At 45.9% G+C, this 18535-nt stretch overlaps 1 protein-coding gene across 1 annotated transcript; it reads right to left on the reverse strand.

Annotated features, from left to right (window-relative positions):
* Positions 1-725: 725 nt before the first annotated feature.
* LOC140722600 (uncharacterized) lies at positions 726-18152 on the reverse strand. The gene is given in 3 exon segments (XM_073037308.1): positions 726-1794; positions 1844-3008; positions 17885-18152. Coding segments are annotated over 3 exon segments (1947 nt in total). The 3' UTR covers positions 726-1280.
* Between the last annotated feature and the right edge of the window lie 383 nt (positions 18153-18535).

Genomic DNA, 18535 nt, shown 5'->3' on the forward strand with positions numbered 1-18535 from the left:
CCCTTTGTCACACGCATTATCCCTCCAACTTGCTAATAATGTACTGTTCCACTTTGCATCTGCCTTATCCTTCCATTGCCCTTTCAACAATTTCCACTTCTTCTTCGATATCAAATTTACTGCTTGTTCTCAAGAGGTAATATCGCAGGCTCCCGCTCAGTGGCCACATTTTTCCCCCCAATCTTTTTATTCAGCGCTATGGTCAACATTCACAAATCTTTTTCCTTGTCTGGAAAACTCTCACACGCTTTGTGTAGGGCTGCTCTCTGCCCACTCGTATCACTCGACTCCATGCCCTCTAAGTAATTTACCCGGCACAAAGCCTCCTGCTCAATTAATAATCAGATAAATTTACCCAGCAGGCACCGCCTGCTGAATTGATAAATTTACCCAGCAAGTCTGTCTCCTGCCCAGTTAGTGAAATTAACCCGGTACCGCCTCCTGCTCAATTAATAAAATTTGCCTACTTTCTACAAGTCTTCCGACAGATACTTTCCCGATCCTATCAAGATATGCAAGCAGCCCTCGGCGAGGAACCGTGCCTCCAAAGGAACTACCGGAGAGCGACAAAAGGTGAAATACCCGTTGGGCGCCCGTTCGGTCTCCGCAATCCCCGGAGTGGTCCGGCCGCTTACTCAGTCTGTCTGCTTCGCACTCTCTGTATTGGGATCCTGTTCGTGATGCCCAATGTTAAAATCGAATCTGAATAAAACTCGGGAGACCAGTTTCCTCTCGGCACCACAGTTTATTGGATTCTCTTGCAAGAGTTTGAGACCCAGTTATCAAAGGGAAGGCATGTCAGTGCTGCCAACCATCTGACAAGTGGACTCTCTCAGTCAGGTTACAGCAGTATATTTATACATAGTAAGTCCCATAAGTCACTGTTGCAAGCTGCTATTAGAACTGGTACGCCCACCAAGTCTGTTAGTGCAAAACTTAAGGTCTTAGATAACAGAGTGCACTAACTCAAGGCTTGAATACAGATGAATATACAGTCCAGTCCTTATCAGCTATTCCCTTTGCAAGGTCCTGACTTCATTCCAGACAGATGTTCATTGCTGTCCTTATCGATGAGTGCTTACTCAAACACGGGTACAATATACATTATCAAATTCTCAATGTCCCTCTGACAATTAAAAGGAAACCAGTATAAGCCGTTTACTTTCTTAACTGCTGAAGACAGAGTTTACTTTTGTTCAAAAATTCCTATTTAGTCCCACTTATTCTTTTAGCTAGAGGTTACTTGGGTTCAAAATGATTTTTTATATATCCGCATTTCCTCAGAATGGTTTCTCCTCAGTGTGAGTTTGCTGATGTCTCGAGAGCTGAGATGAACGACTGAATCCTTTCCCACATTCAGAGCAGGTGAACGGCCTCTCCCCAGTGTGAACAAGCTGATGTTCTTTCAGCTGAGCTGAATCGGTGAATCCCTTCCCACATTCTGGGCAGATGAATGGCTTCTCCCCAGTGTGAATTCGCTGGTGTCTCAAGAGCTGAGAAGAACGACTGAATCCTTTCCCACATTCAGAGCAGATGAATGGCCTCTCCCCAGTGTGGACTCGCTGATGTAACTTCAGTTGAGATGACTGAGTGAATCTCTTCCCACATTCAGAGCAGACAAACGGCTTCTCCCCAGTGTGAACTCACTGATGTAACTTCAGTTGAGATGACTGGGTGAATCCTTTCCCACATTCAGAGCATGTGAATGGTTTCTCCTCACTGTGATCTAACTGGTGCGTTAATAGACTAAAACGCCGAGTGAATCCTTTCCCACAGTCTGAGCAGGTGAACGGCCTCTCCACAGTGTGAACAAACTGATGTTCTTTCTGAGCAGATGAATGGTTTCTCCCCAGTGTGAATTTGCTGGTGTCTCAGGAGTTGAGATGAACGAATGAATCCTTTCCCACATTCTGAGCAAGTGAACGGCTTCTCCCCGGTGTGGACTCTCTGATGTAACTTCAGTTGAGCTGACTGGGTGAATTCTTTCCCACATTCAGAGCATGTGAACGGCTTCTCTCCAGTGTGGATTCGCTGATGTACCTTCAGTTGAGCTGACTGGGCGAATCGTTTCCCACATTCAGAGCATGTGAACGGCTTCTCCCCAGTGTGAACTCGCTGGTGGCTGTGTAGGTTGGACGAGTGAGTGAATCCCTTCCCACATTCTGAGCAGATGAATGGTTTCTCCCCAGTGTGAATTTGCTGGTGTCTCAGGAGTTGAGATGAACGAATGAATCCTTTCCCACATTCTGAGCAAGTGAATGGTTTCTCCCCAGTGTGAATTTGCTGGTGTCTCAGGAGTTGAGATGAACGAATGAATCCTTTCCCACATTCTGAGCAAGTGAACGGCTTCTCCCCGGTGTGGACTCTCTGATGTAACTTCAGTTGAGCTGACTGGGTGAATCCTTTCCCACATTCAGAGCATGTGAACGGCTTCTCTCCAGTGTGGATTCGCTGATGCTCCTTCAGTTGAGCTGACTGAGCGAATCCTTTCCCACATTCAGAGCATGTGAACGGCTTCTCCCCAGTGTGAACTCGCTGGTGGCTGTGTAGGTTGGACGAGTGAGTGAATCCCTTCCCACAGTCAGAGCAGGTGAACGGCCTCTCCCCAGTGTGAACTCGCTGATGTACCTTCAGTTCAGATGACCGAACAAATCCTTTCCCACATTCAGAGCAGGTGAACGGCTTCTCCCCAGTATGAACTCGCTGATGTGACTTCAGTTCAGATGACCGAACAAATCCCTTCCCACACTCAGAGCAAGTGAACGGCTTCTCCCCAGTGTGAATTCGCTGGTGTCTGTGCAGGTTGGACGAGTGAGCGAATCCCTTCCCACAGTCTGAGCAGGTGAACGGCCTCCCCCCAGTGTGAACTCGCTGATGTACCTTCAGTACAGATGACCGAGCGAATCCTTTCCCACATTCAGAGCAAGTGAACGGCTTCTCCCCAGTGTGGACTCGCTGATGTGACTTCAGTTGAGATGACTGGGTGAATCCCTTCTCACAGTCCTGAGCTTGTGAATGGCATCTCCCTAGTGTGAACTAACTGATGTTGCAGCAGGTGATTTGACTGAGTGAATGCCTTCCCACAGTCTGAGCAGGTGAACGGCCTCTCCCCAGTGTGAACTCGCTGGTGTCTCTGTAGGTTGACGAGTGAGTGAATCTCTTGCCCACAGTCTGAGCAGGTGAATGGCCTCTCCCCAGTGTGAAACCCGCTGGTGTCTATGTAGAGTGTGGGGACGAGTGAGTGAATCTCTTCCCACAGTCTGAGCAGGTGAACGGCCTCTTCTCAGTGTGAACTCGCTGCTGTTCATTCAGTTGAGATGATTGAGTGAACCCGTTCCCCTATTCGGAGCAGGTGAATGGCTTCTCCCCGGTGTGAACTCATTGGTGTCACTGTGGTCTGTTTTGAGCGTTGTGAATGTCTTCCCACCATCCAAGCAGGTCAATGTCCTCTCACTGGTGAACTTTAGGAGATATCTTCAGCATCGACAATGGAACGAATTGCTTCCCACTTGCAGAATAGGTGGAGCATCTCACTCTGGTTGTGAACTTGCTGATGTATCTTCAGGCTGGATGACTGAGTAGTTCCCCTCCCTCACACAGAGCAGGTGAATGGCCTCTTCCCACGGTGAACTCACTAGCGTGTTTGCGGGGAGGCTGTGAGTGAATCCCTTACCACACTGAGAGAAGGAGAATGATACCTGACTACGATCAATTCTCTGGCAATTCAGAAAGTCAGAAGTTTTGAATCCCTTGTAGTTTTGAAGTTTTGAATGCAGTTGAAGAACTGATCTCCAGTGAACAAATGCTGGTGTGTTCACAGCACCCCGGTTCCAGTGGATTTCACTGAGTTACAACAGAAAACTTGATTTCAGAGACAAAACACATTACCAGATGGTATGAGATAATGCTTCATCTCCATGGATTGACAACAGATGTGTTGGTGATGCAAAGAAAATATTTGGTCACTCCTTAAATATCCGGAGTCAGCAAAACTGATGTGTTGTTGTGTTTGAGATTCCCGTGCACAAGTGTTCTGTCATTTCAAACCTGTAAAAATATTTGCAAAATACATCAATGGGTGAAGGACAGTATTTCAGGAGAGATTATAGTCTGTGGTGAGAACATAAGAAATAGGAGCAGGAGTCACCCATCTGGCCCATCGAGCCTGCTCTGCCATTTAATAAGAACATGGCTGATCTGGCGATGGACATCTCCACCTACCTGCCTTTCCCCCATAACCCTTAATTCCCCTGCTATGCCAAAATCTTTCCTACCTCTATCTTATCTATTCCTTTCATAATTTTACATGCTTCGATATGTTCTCCTTTGAATGAGAGCTCTGGCATCACAATTTTACCAATTTCAACTCATGTTGGGGGTACTCATCTTGAGATATACCCCAGGCTACCGTGGGAAGTGAGGGAGGAAAATGCTGGATGTCTGGTGATGATCTTTGCACCATCAGTAGAGGGGAAACGTACCAGAGGATGAGAAGACATTGTTCTCTTTTCAGGTAAGCCAGATAAGCCAGGAAATTACAGACCAGTGGTTCTTACTTCAGAGGAGGGCACGCTGTTGGAGAAGCTCCTGAGAGGCAGCATTTCTGAGCATTTGGAGAAGCATAATCTGATGCGGGATAGTCAGCGTGGCTCTGTCTAGGGCAGATCATGCCTTATGAACCTGATTGATTTCTTTGAGGATGTAACAAAACACACTGATGAAGGTAGAACATTGGATGTAGTATGAATGGCTTTCAGTGAGACTTTTGATAAGATTCCTCATGCAAGGCTCATTCAGAAAGTAATGAGGCAAGGATCCAAGTAGACCTTGCTTTGTGGATCCAGAATTGGCTTGCCCATAGAAGCCAAAAGGTGGCTGTAGATGGTTCGTATTCTGCATGGAGGACGGTGACCAGTGGTGTTCCACAGGGATGTGTTCTGAGACTCCTTCTCTTTGTGATCTTTATAAATGATCTTAATGAGGAAGTAGAAGGGTGGGTCAGTAAGTTTGCTGATGACACAAAAGCTGAGGGTGTTGTGAGCAGTCTGGACAGTTCTCCAGAGGTTACAGCAGGACATCGATAGAATGCAGAACCGGCAGATGGAGTTCAACCCAGATAAGTGTGCTGTGGTTTATTTCAGTACATCAGATTTGAAGACAGAATGTAATATTATGTTAGGACTCTTGGCAGTGTGGAGGATCAGCTAGATCTTGGGGTCCATGTCAATTTTACACTTAAAGCTGCAGCACTGATTGACATTGTTGTTAAGAAGGCCTTCATCAACCATGGAACTGAGTCCAAGAGTGGTGAGGTAATGTTGCAGCTATATAAGACCTGATTTATACCCCACTTAGAGTATTCTATTACCTCAGGAAGGTTGTGGATACTATAGAAAGAGTGCAGAGGAGATTTACAAGGATGTTGCATGGATTGAAGAACATGCCTTATGAGAATAGGTTGAGTGAACTTTAGAGTGACGGAGGATGAGAGGTGACCTGATAGATGTGTATAAGATGATGAGAGGCATTGATCGTGTGGACAGCCAGAGGCTTTTTCCTGGGGCTGAATTGGCAAACACAAGGGGCATTGTGTTAAGGTGCTTGGAAGTAGGGTCCATGGGGATGTCAGAGGTAGGTTTCTCACACAGAGAGTAGCAGGTGTATGGAATACACAGCCAGCGATGACAGTACAGGCAGATACCATACAGTCTTTTGAGAGACTCAAATAATTTCATGGAGCTTAGAATACACAGAGTGCAATGCAGTTGGGAAATACGAGGCAGTTTCTAGAATAGATTACATGGACGGCACAACACTGTGGGCTGAAGGGCCTGCATTATATTGTAGATTTCTATGTTTCCATATGCACTCATCTTCTAACAAGGCACGGATCAGACATTCTGACTGACCATCAAATTATCTGACTATATCCCTGTCTTTATGAGAATGGGCTGTTTCTGACTTCAATCAACCTGTGACTTGGCTCAATCTGTCTCTGTCCTTTGGTATTATTTCAAGTTCTGGTCATGTTCCACAATACTACAAAGATCACTTGTTACTGCATGTACGATCCTGGAGATTTACTAATTACTTGGATCGCCCCCCCCATCTGCTGATTGACAGTGATGAACCCATCGATGGCAATGCCAATGAATATATAGTGGAGGGCAGTGGTTATTCTCATTGGAGTGCGGTACCTTTGTGATCTGAAAGCCAGAAGTCACTTGTCATCGAGGCAAAGCTGTTTCATATCGTTATTAACCCAGAGAGAACTAAATCTGATGGAAGGTTTTATTTCCATACAGCACTAATTGACATTTTCACTGACTGGAAGGTAAACTTTTCAACCGAGCTTAACTGGGAATTATTTTTTCGTTCGGATTCATAATCCTTGGATTTACATAGTGGAGCTCGGCAATGTTTAGGAGATACATCCGCTCGCACTTCCTTCGACTGTACGGAACAACACCGGCAATACCGCCCATGGCTGCCTCTTTACCCAGAAACCCTCACGAAGAGAAACCTCCCGGTGTTGTTGGGTTGGTCGTGGGCTGGGCTGAGAGTTTGGAAGGTGGTGGTGCATGTGTGAATGTGGTTTGGAACTTGTTGAGGGAAAGAGAGTCGGGAAGGAGAGGGAATTGCTGGGAGGGGATTGCCTGGGTCTGGTAATGGCAGACAAGGTGAGAGGAGGGGCTGAGGGAAAGAGAGTGGAGAAGGAGCGGGATATGGATTTGGGATCAGAGGCAGGTAGCTGTGGAGAAATGGATTATTGTGAAGGGAGAAATAAAGGGAATAAGGAGATAGTGAGGGGATGGATGAAAACCGAGACAAAGGGAATAAAAGAATAAGAAATGACAATGGAGAGAGTTCTGAAAGTGAGGAAGATGAAGAAGTTCAGAGAGGAGGTGTTGTCATAATTAGGTTTAATGAGAAGGTGCAAGGACACATGAAGATAATTAACCCATTTTTGCTAACAAAAACTCTGGCAAATAAGATAGGGGAAATAGTATTTGCAAAAGTCCTTAATGATGGCAATCTATTAGTAAGATGTGCGAATGAGGAACAACTTGAGAAAGCACTCAAGCTAAAAGAGATAGAAAAATGCAAGGTGGAATATACAGGGAAGGTGGGAGCACGAAATGGTGGTTGTAAAGGAGTGATCACGGGTGTACCAATGAGTATAAATATGGAGGAGCTGAAGAGGAATATCAAAGGGGGGGAAAGTAATTAATGTTCTGAGACTGAAAACAATAAAGGAGGGAATGAAAAAGGAAAGTGAAATAGTATTGATTGAATTTGAAGAAGAAAGAATGCCAAGGAAAGTGTTCCTGGGTTTCATGACATACCCAGTAAGGGTATATGTGCCAAAGCCATTGAGGTGCTATAATTGTCAAAGGTTTGGACACATAGCTAAAAACTGTAAAAGGCAGAGGAGATGTGCTAGATGTGGGGATGATCATGAATATGGAAAGTGCGGAACAGGAGTGCAACCAAAATCCAAAATGCTGTAATTGTGGAGGAGTTCATAATGTGGCGTATAGTGGGTGTGAGGTTATGAGACGGGAGAATAAAATTCAAGAAATAAGAGTGAAAAGAAGGATCCGTTATGCAGAAGCTGTAAGAATGTCAAGAGAACAGAATAATGCTTCTAATGATCAGAGAGCAATACGGATGCAAGAGATGCAGCGAAGAGTAAATGACAGGATTTATGTGGAAAATAAAGCTGTAGTAACATTCATTGCAGGAGTCATTATTAGTACGGCAGAGGTAAAGTCAAAAAGTGACAAAATTCAGCTGGTGGTCAAAGCAGCAGTAAACCATTTAGGGTTAGCAGGACTGACATGGGAAGAAGTGAGGGAGAACCTCACTAATCAGACAAGCCAGGAAGTGTCATAGGTTAGTTAGTACTCATTATGGTGATTCTTTTGCAATGGAATGTAAGGAGTTTACTGGCCAATGGCTAGGAATTTAAGGAATTTATTAAAGAAATGGTTGTAAAACCGGATGTAGTGTGTATTCAGGAAAATTGGTTGAAACCAGTTTTAGACTTTGTGGTACATGGGTTTACAATGATAAGGAAAGATAGAAATCTAGGGGGAGGAGGAGGTTGTGCTATGTTAATCACGCAAAGTACACCGTAGAGAGAACTGGAAAAAGGAGTCGATCAGGAGTACATAGTGGTGGAAATATGGGAGAGAGGGGAGGGAGTGGTTATAATTAACTACTACAATCCATGTAAAAGGTTGGATTTGTACAGCTTACTAAGGATACAAGGACAAAATAGACACAAAGTAGTGTGGTGTTCAGATTTCAATGCTCACAGCACAATATGAGGGGATCCGATTACAGATTCAAATGGAACGGTAATTGAAGATTTGATGGAAGAAAGGGATTTGGTATGTATGAGTGATGGTAGAGGAACAAGGATAAACATAACAACAGGAACTGAGTCGGTATTAGAGATTATGTTAGTGTCTAATGTCTTGGCTGGCATCAGTAACTGGGTAGTTTGGACTGCTTCAACAGTAGGCAGTGATCACTACCCAGTTTTATGTTCAGTGGGTGAAAGAGTTGAAATAAGACCAGGTGGGGGAGTCCCAAAGTGGGTGTTTGGAAAAGCAGATTGGGGTAAGTTCCAGAAGTTAAGTGAAGAAGCATTGTCAAAGATTGACATTTCTGGAGATATAGATTAATTAATCAGTCAGGTGACTTCAGCAATTGTTATGGCAGCAGAAGGATCTATACCCAGGAGTAAAAATAGGATGAATAGAAAAATAGTGCCATGGTGGTCAGAGGAATGTTGTCAGGCTGTAAAAACCAGAAATAGAGCAATCAGGCTAGTTAAAAGAACCCATAATATGCAGCATTTGATTCAATATAAGAAGGCACAGGCAGTGGTGAGAAGAACTATACGTCAAGCTAAAAGGGCAAGTTGGAGGAGTTTTTGCAACAAAATAGGAAGAACAACGCCCGTGGGAGAGGTATGGGGAATGATTAAGAGGATGGGGGGAGATAGAAGGGATTGGGAGTATCCAGTAATGATGTCTGAGGAGGAAACAGCAGTCTCCAGCAGGGATAAGGCTGAGATCATGGCCAAGTCATTTGTAAAGATACATAGTTCAGAAAATTTGTCTGAAGAAGGGAGAAGGAGAAGGGAAAGAACAATGAGTCAATACCCAGGTGTGTTAAACAGGAGGGAAGAAACATATGATATAATTGATGATCCATTTACTTTGGCAGAAATGGTGAGAGCAATAAAGAGATCGAGACCAGGGAAAGATCTAATATGCTACTTTATGCTAAAAAATCTAGGAGAAGGAGCGCTCTTGAAGTTACTGCATTTTTACAACAGTGTGGGAGGAGGGAAGATTGCCAAGTGCATGGAAAGAAGCAGTAGTAATTCCAATAAGGAAACCTGGCAAGGATCCGTCAAAACCCACTAGCTACAGGCCAATAGCACTAACATCAAATATATGTAAGGTAATGGAAAGGATGATAACTGAAAGGTTATCATATGATCTTGAGAAGAGAGGAATGCTGGCAAGTTATCAGAGTGGTTTTAGGAAGGGAAGGAATTCCATGGACTCAGTGATAAGGTTAGAGACTGAAATAAGAAAGGCCCAGGCAAATATAGAAGCAGTAGCCTATGAAAATTGAAAAAGCCTATGATATGATGTGGAAGGAAGGATTATTAATTAAACTGCACAAGATGGGGGTTGGGGGGAGAGTTTTTAATTGGATTAAAGATTTTTTGTTTGGTAGACAAATTCAAGTTCGGATTGGATCAGAATTATCAAAACAGTACATAGTGGGAAATGGCACACCTCAGGGTAGTGTGATCAGCCCCTTACTTTTCATCATTATGATCAATGATGTCTTCACAAAGGTACCAGTGGATATAGGTAGGTCACTGTTTGCGGATGATGGGGCCTTGTGGAAAAGAGGCGGGAACACGGAGCATATAATCAGGAAACTACAAGGAGCATTTGATGAAGTGGTAGAGTGGGGTTATGATTGGGGATGTAGATTTTCAGTGGAAAAAACTCAGACTGTATTTTCCACTAGGAAAAGAATTGAAGTAGGGAAGAAGTTAAGGATGCATGGGATTGATTTAGAAAGGGTTGGATCATTTAAATTTCTGGGAGTTATATTTGATTCACGATTAACATGGGCAGACCATATCAGGAAAGTTGAGGAGAAATGTAAAAAAGTAATAAACGTGATGAGATATTTGACTGGTAGGGAATGGGAGCAAGTTGTTCAGCATTAAAGAGAATGTATGTGGCTTTAGTAAGATCTGTGTTGGATTATGGAAGTGTAGCATATGGATCAGCAGCTAGGTCTCTTATAAGGAAACTGGATGTGATTCAGGCTCAGGTTTTGAGAGTGTGCAGTGGGGCTTTTAAAACATCACCAGTCTCAGCCCTGCAGGTAGAAATGGGAACAATGCCTTTGGAATTAAGAAGGATGCAATTGATGACAAACTACTGGGTTAATTTGCAGGGACACGATGATTCCCACCCTGCTAAAGGAGTGTTGCAGGAGTCCTGGGAAAATGGGAGGTTTCAGAGGGAAAACTTTAGTTGGGTAGGGAATGATATTGCTAGATCATGTGGAGTGTTTGATCTAAGGATAAGTCCTTCAGTAGTTTATCTGGTTGTAGCTCCATGGAAGCTGGTATGGCCTGACGTAGACTGGCATTTGTTAGAGGTAAAAAGGAAAGGAAAGTATAAAACTGATTTGGTAAGTGCATTTAACTGTTATGTGATGGAAATGTATAGTGATTATACTCAGGTCTATACAGATGGTGCTAAGGAACCTGAGACAGGAGTGACAAGGTTTGGGGTGGCAATACCAGCAAAAGCAATTGCAATCAGCAGAAGAACATCTGATAAGTTAGCGGTGTGTACAGTGGAGATGATGGCAGTGTTGGTTGTGTTGCGTTGGGTGGAGAAAACTAAACTAGTCAAAGCGTTGATATGCTCAGATTCATCTTCAGTACTAGCAAGTTTAAGGTCTTCTCACTCAAACAGCCGGCAAGATGTACTTCATGAAGTCCTTCAGTCAGTCACAAGAGTTGCAAATCAGGGAGGTCAGGTTAAATTTCTATGGGTTCCAGCTCATGTAGGGGTGAAGGGCAATGAAAGGGTGGATGAGTTGGCAAAGAGGGCAATAAAGAAAGACAATATAGAAATGCACATTAGTATTAGTAAAGCAGAGGTTAAGTGTGTAATCTGGGGAAAAAAATAACCAAATGTGGCAAGAAAGATGGGACAGGGAGGGGAAAGGGAGGCATTTATATCAAATACAAAAAAGTGTTGCAGTTACAAGGGTAGGAAGTAGATACAGAAGAGAGGAAATTGTGTGGACTAGGTTAAGGCTGGGGCACTGTGCACTAAACCAAACACTGAAATTGATAGGGAAACACCAGGCAGGACTGTGTGAGGAATGTCAGGAAGAGGAGTCAGTAGAGCATGTAGTTCTGAGTTGCAGGAAGTATGGGATACAGAGAGAGATGATGAGAATTAATCTAAGGGAACTGGGAGTGCAGGAATTCACATTAAAAGGGTTGCTGGGCATGGGTGAGAGAACACAGGTCAGGGTATTTTTAGCTTTCTTAAGGGGTACAGGGGTTTTTATAGGATATGATGGATACACAGAAATAGGGTACTAGGATGGGGAGGATAAAGTGTAGGTTATGTGTATGTGTCCGATTGGATGAAGGGATTTAGAATGTGAGTCCATCGCATCTCCGGAGCAGAAGGTGACGGTAATCCACCATTAAGCTGGGTGCCAACCGCTGTAAAACAAGAGAGGGAGGGGGAGAGGGGGGAGGGGGAGAGAGAGGGGGGAGGGGGAGAGAGGTGGGGAGGGGGAGAGAGAGGGAGAGGGAGAGGGGGAGATGGAGAGGGAGAGGGAGAGGGGAGAGAGAGGGGGAGGGAGAGGGAGAGAGAAACCTCCCTGGCCGCATTGAAAGGCCCAAGAATGCGCATGCGCCGGTAAGCATGCTCTGGGGCCGGGTACGGATCGTGGGGCTGCGACAGCGGGAGAGGACCAGGACCGCCGTCGGGTGCAGCACCAGTGTTGCTGGAAATCACAGTAATTATCCTTCGGTCGCGTTTCAGACGCCGGTGAATTAGAACCCGCTCTTACCTTTGTCCGGTCGTTTTCGGCCTCCGGGCTACTCAGCGCATGCGCGATACTCGGGATTGGTGGCGACGACTACGCATGCGCAATAATTTATCAGGCGAGAATCTGCAGATACGGAACCCAAAGCAACACAGACAAGATGCTGGAGGAACTCAGGGGGGCAGGCGGCAGGCGGCGACTATGGAGAGGAGTGAACAGTCGGCGTTTCAGACCGACACCCTTCTTCAGGACTGGAAAGGAAGGGAGGGAGTCAGATTGTGGGGCGACATGAGGTGATAGGTGAAAACGGGAAAGGGGGAGGGGGTGAAGAGCGCTGAAGTCGGTGACAGAGATATAGGGCTGGATAATAATAATAATAATAATAATAATAATAATAATAATAATAATAATAATAATAATAATAATAATAATAATAATAAATATTTTATTGATCCCGAGTGGGAAATTCTTTCGTTACAGCAGCAATATTTAAAATCGCACTTAGCAGTGCGAAGACTTTACTAAAAATAGAGAATAATAACATACTCAGTAATACTGTACCAATGTGCAATAACAATGTATGAAACAATATGGCAGAGACTATTGAACTATGATCTGTCGCAGAAAGATGTATTGAATTGACTTTATTTTTTACATCCTTCCCATACATGTGGAGTAAAACTGTTTACGTTATGCCTCCGTCTAAATGTGCAATGTGCAATCGTAGTATTTCATAGTAATTTATAATAAACAGAACAGTCAAGGTAACATAGAAATGCACTCAAATCAGCGTGAGTTAAGCAGTCTGATTCCTGGTGGAAGAAGCTGTCCCGGAGCCTGTTGATCCTGGCTTTTCTGTTGCGGTGGCGTTGCCCCGATGGTAGCAGCTGGAATAGATCATGATTACCGTGACTCAGGTGCCCCATGATCCTGCGGACCCTTTTTACACACCTGTCTCTAAAAATTTCCTGAATAATGGGAAGTTCACAACTACAGATGCGCTGGGCTGTCCGCACCACTCTCTGCAGAATCCTTCGATTAAAGTAGGTAAAGTTCCCATATCAGGCAGTGATGCAGCCAGTCCGGATGCTCTCAGTTGTGCCCCTGTAGAAAGTCCTTAGGATTTGGGGGCCCATACCAAACTTCCTCAACCCTCTGAGGTGAAAGAGGCGCTGTTTTGCCTTTTCCACCGCATAGCTTGTGTGTACAGACCACGTGAGATCCTCGGTGATGAGGATCCTGAGGAACTTAAAGCTGTTTACCTTCTCAACCCCAGATCGATTGATGTCACTAGGGGTTAGCCCGTCTCCACTCCTGTAATCCACAACCAGCTCCCTTGATTTTCCGACATTGAAGGAGAGGTTGTTTTCTCGACACCATTGTGTCAGAGAGATGACTTCTTCCTTGCAGGCCACCTCATTATTGTTTGAGATTGGGCCAATCAATGTGGTGCTGTCGGCAAATTTAATGAAGAGATTGGAGCTGTGGGTGGCCGGTTAGCAGATGGACTGTTGTATGTGGTTATTACATCTGATAGGAAAGAGCTTCTGTAACGGTCCTTGTGACAGCGGTGCTGAGTGAGTCTATTCGAAAGGGTGCTCCGCTGCCTGTGCAGTCGTTCATGGAGAGGATGTGCCCGATTGTCCGTAATGGGTGTCCATTTGTTTAGTGACACCACTCCTCTCCACCACTCACTCCAAAGAGCCCCGGTTGTGGCCAAGGACGGTTCCAACCTTTCTGATGAGTTTATTTTGCATCGATGCTGCTCCCCCAACGTAAAGCGGCAAAGAAAACTGCAGTCGCTACAACAGACTGGTAAAACATCTCCAGCATCCTGCCTGACACATTCAAGGATCTCGGCTTCCTTAGAAGATGGAGACGGCTCATCCCCTTCTTGTAAACAGCCTTACTTCTGTTACTTGTGTTCTCAGCGCCCGGTTCCAGTGGATTTCACTGAGTGACATCGAAAATATTTCAGTCACTTTTCCGGCTGAGATGAGACACTACTTCATCCCCAAGGATCAACAACTGATATATCGGTGTTTCAATGGAAATATCTGGTCACTCCTTAAATATCCGGACAGAGGTGTGTTGTGTTTGAGAATTCCCGGACACAAATTGCTGTTTCTTTCCTGTAGAAAGATTTACAGAAGACATCAATGGATGAAGGACTGAATTTCGGGGACGGCATGGTCGTGTACTTTGGTAGAAGAAATAAAAGGGCAGACTGTTTTGTAACTGGAAAAAATATTTAAAAAACATTAAAAATTAAAGGGCCTTCTGAATCCTCGTGTAGGCTTCCCTGAAGGATAATTTGCAGGTTGAGTCGATGTTGAGGAGGTTCTCTGTGATGTTGGCATTCACTTCGAGAGTTAAAGCAAGGATGCATTGGTGAGGCTTTACAAAGAGGCCTCACTTGGAGCATTGTGAGCGGTTTCCGGCCCCATATCCAAGAAAAGATGTGCTGACCTCGGAAGGGGCTCAAAGGAGCCACAGGAATTTGAACAGGACCCCACTAAGTCTGTTGACGGGACATTAACCGTCTGGACTTTAACAGTCCTCTCTCCAATTCCAGCCTCACTCCTTCCGAACGTTGGACTCTGCACTCCCGTTGCACTGATCCTAACCTCACCATCAAACCCGCAGATAGGGGAGGTGTTGTAGTTATCTGTCGGACTGACCCCTACCTTGCTGAGGCCTATCGCCAACTCTCCGACACCTCCTCTTACTTACCCCTCGAACAGGACCCCAGTAAGGAACACCAGGACATCGTCTCCCACACCATCACCAACCATTTTGACTCTGGGGATCTCCCAGCACCACCACCAACCTCATACAGTAGCTGAGCCTACTGGGCCTGAACACCTCCCTCTGCAACTGGATCCTAGACTTCCTGACTGGGAGACCTCAGTCAGTCCGAATCGGGAGGCAGCATCTCCAACACCATCACACTGAGCACGGGGGCTCCCCAGGGCTGTTTGCTCAGTCCACTGCTGTTCACTCTGCTGACCCACAACTGTGCTGCAACACACAGCTCGAACCACATCATCAAGTTCACCGATGACACGACCGTGGTGGGTCTCATCAGCAAGAACGACGAGTCAGCTTACAGAGAGGAAGTGCAGTGGCTAACGGACAGGTGCAGAGCCAACAACCTGTCTCTGAATGTGAACAAAAGAAAAGAGATGGTTGTTGACTTCAGGAGGGCACGGAGTGACCACTCCCTGCTGAACATCGACGGCTCTTCGGTAGAGATCTTTAAGAGCACCAAATTTCTTTGTGTGCACCTGACGGAGAATCTCACCAGGTCTCTCAACACCAGCTCCATAGCAAAGAAAGCCCAGCAGCGTCTCTACTTTCTGCGGATGCTGAGGTAAGTCCATCTCCCACCCCCCATCCTCATTACATTCTACAGGGGTTGTATTGAGAGCATCCTGAGCAGCTGCATCACTGCCTGGTTCGGAAATTGCACCATCTCGGATCGCAAGACCCTGCAGCGGATAGTGAGGTCAGCTGAGAAGATTATCTGTGTCTCTCTTCCCGCCATTACGGACATTTATACTACACGCTGCATCCGCAAAGCAAATAGCATTATGAAGGACCCTACGCACCCCTCATACAAACTCTTCTCCTTCCTGCTGTCTGGGAAAAGGCTCCGAAGCATTCAGGCACTCACGACCAGACTATGTAACAGTTCCCCCAAGCTATCAGACTCCTCAATAGCCAGAGCCTGGACTGACACCTTGCCCTATTGTCCTGTTTATTATTTATTGTAATGCCTGCACTGTTTCTGTGCACTTTATACAGTCCTGGTTAGGTCTGTAGTCTAGTGTAGTTGTTTCTTTTTTCTCTCTGTGTTGTTTTTTTACATAGTTCAGTCCAGTTTTTGTGACATGACACAGTAACACCATGGTCCTGAAAAACGTTGCTCATTTTTACTATGTACTGTACGCAGCAGTTATGGTTGAAATGACAATAAAAGTGACTTGACTTGACTTGACAATACTTCCCGGACCCCGAAGCTCCTGTTTCTGCCTCCTCCGCAAAATCCTAAACACCCCGTGTCCAGGTAGACCCATTGTTCCAGCTTGTTTCTCCCCAATGAACACATAGCATACCCCGACTCTGTCTTATCCCCAATCCCCCACGGTTCAGTCTCTCCCTACCTACAGCGGCATGCAAAAGTTTGGGCACCCCGCTCAAAAATTGTTACTATGAATAGCTAAGCGAGTAAAAGATGACCTGATTTCCACTTTCCATTCCCATTCTGATATGTCAATCCATGGTCTGCTCCACTGTCATAATCACGCCACACTTACACTGGAGAACCAACGCCTTATATTCCTTTTGGACAGACTGCGACCTGGTGGCATGAACAACGATTTCTCAAAGTTCCGGTGATGTCCCTCATTCACCATTTCCCATTCCCTTTTTCCTCTCTCATGTTATCTCCTTGCCTCCCTCTGGTGCTCCACTCCCGATTTTTCTTCCAATGCCTTCACCAATCAACTTCACACCTCATCCCCCCTCCCGATTTCACCAATCACGCTGTTTCACTCCCCGCTCCTCCGACCTTTTAGATCTACTCTGAGATTTTTTTAAATCTCCAGTCCTGCCGAAGGGGTTCGACCCGAAAGGTCGACTGTTCTTTCTCTCCATAGATGCTGCCTGGCCTGCTGAGTTCCTCCGCCATTTTGTGTGTGTTGCTCACAAAAATGATTCCGGGAATGAAACTCTTGTCACATCAGAGGCGTTTGATGATTCTGGGCCTCCACTCACTGGAATTCCGAAGAATGAGGGGGAGCTCATTGAAAACCTATCAGGTGTTGAAATGTCTCGATGGAATCGATGTGGAGAGGATGTTTCCTGTGGTGACCCAGAGGACAGAGGCTCAGAATAGAGCGACGTCCTTTTAGAGAGGAGATGAGAGGAATTTCTTTACCAAGAGCGTCGCGAACTGTAGGATGTATGGCCTCTGGACTGACCGTAAACGTCAGACTAGGACGTAGCACAATTTCATTCTCTCATTGGTGTTACTCCCTGGTGTCGCTGTGCTGCCCGTGTGCGCGGTTGCACAGTATCTGAAACACTCCCACGCAGATCACAGTCGATGCGGCGCTGATGGAATTTTCTTTCATTGGAAGTGCCGTGCTGTGTTCAGGCCATGCAGAAAGATTCCTGCCCAGATCAGTGGCCATGTTCCACAGCGCCACAAAGAGCCCGTGATATTACATGGCTAATCCGGGAGACTCTCCAATTACTCTGACCCACCCACTCCAGCTGACTGACGGTGGTGAACCCATCGATGTCCAAGCTCTTGTCTCTCTGCTGCAATCACATGGACGGTACAAGAACCTCAGGACTCGCACCACCAGGTTCAGGGACAGCGGCTGCCTTCCCCAGGGACAGATCCCTTCCCCAGTGATCAGGATCGTGAACAACAGAGGATAATTACACTGCCTTGTCCATCCATTGAGATGCTCCCACAACCAATTATCGCACTTTAGCGAATTTATATCTTGTTCTTTCATCTCCCGTTATTTATTGGAATTTAATTATATTTGCATTTGCACAGTTTGTTGTCTTCTGGTTGATATTTCACTGATGCTGTTATAGTCACCATTCTATGGATTTTCTGAGTATTCCGCAGGTAAATGAATCTCGGGGTTGTAGGATGTGCTCTGATAATAACATTTACTCTGCACTTTGAGTTTCAGGGAACCTCCCCTGATTCTGGGAACAAATGGAGACTGACATCTCCGGCTCCCGACAGCGTCATCAGACACACGCAACCATTCAGTGAACAGCGCTGGGAGCAACATGTTCTCATTGGTGGGCGGGACGCTGAGCTCTGGGAGAAACATGTTCTGAATGGCGGGGGAGTGTAGGTGGGCGGGACGCTGGGAAAATAGGTTCTCATTGGCGGAGGAGTGTAGGTGGGCGGGACGTTGAGCTCGGAGCAGGCCGAACATGGAACCGGGAGCGAGTGGATCCGAGGAGAGGCGGCAGATCGCGAGATGCATCTCGAGTAAAGGCTGCAACACCGGCCGGGGGTTTGAATCCTTCCGATAGCAGATGTGAAGAGACTATGAGATGTTGCAGCTACACGGAGGGCGCCCGGCCTTTCCCCGCCGAGGATCGCGGCCTGTTGTCTGGAGCTGTCTCACAGACCCGTCCCTTCCTGCTGGGAGACGGGAGCTGCCCCGCAGCGGCTGCCGATGGATCTCCGGAGCTCTCACCGCTCCCCTGTGCAATCCGAATGGCTGAAGGACAAAGGAGAACAAAGCGCAAAGGTAAACCCGTGCTTTAGAAAATAAGAAACAGGAGTAGGTGTGGCCATTCGGCCCTTTCTACCTGTTCTGTCCTTTCCTGCGAATACGCCCGATCATTGACATCAGCTGCACTT

Source organism: Hemitrygon akajei, unplaced genomic scaffold, assembly GCF_048418815.1.
Source record: "Hemitrygon akajei unplaced genomic scaffold, sHemAka1.3 Scf000081, whole genome shotgun sequence".
NCBI lineage: Eukaryota > Metazoa > Chordata > Chondrichthyes > Myliobatiformes > Dasyatidae > Hemitrygon > Hemitrygon akajei.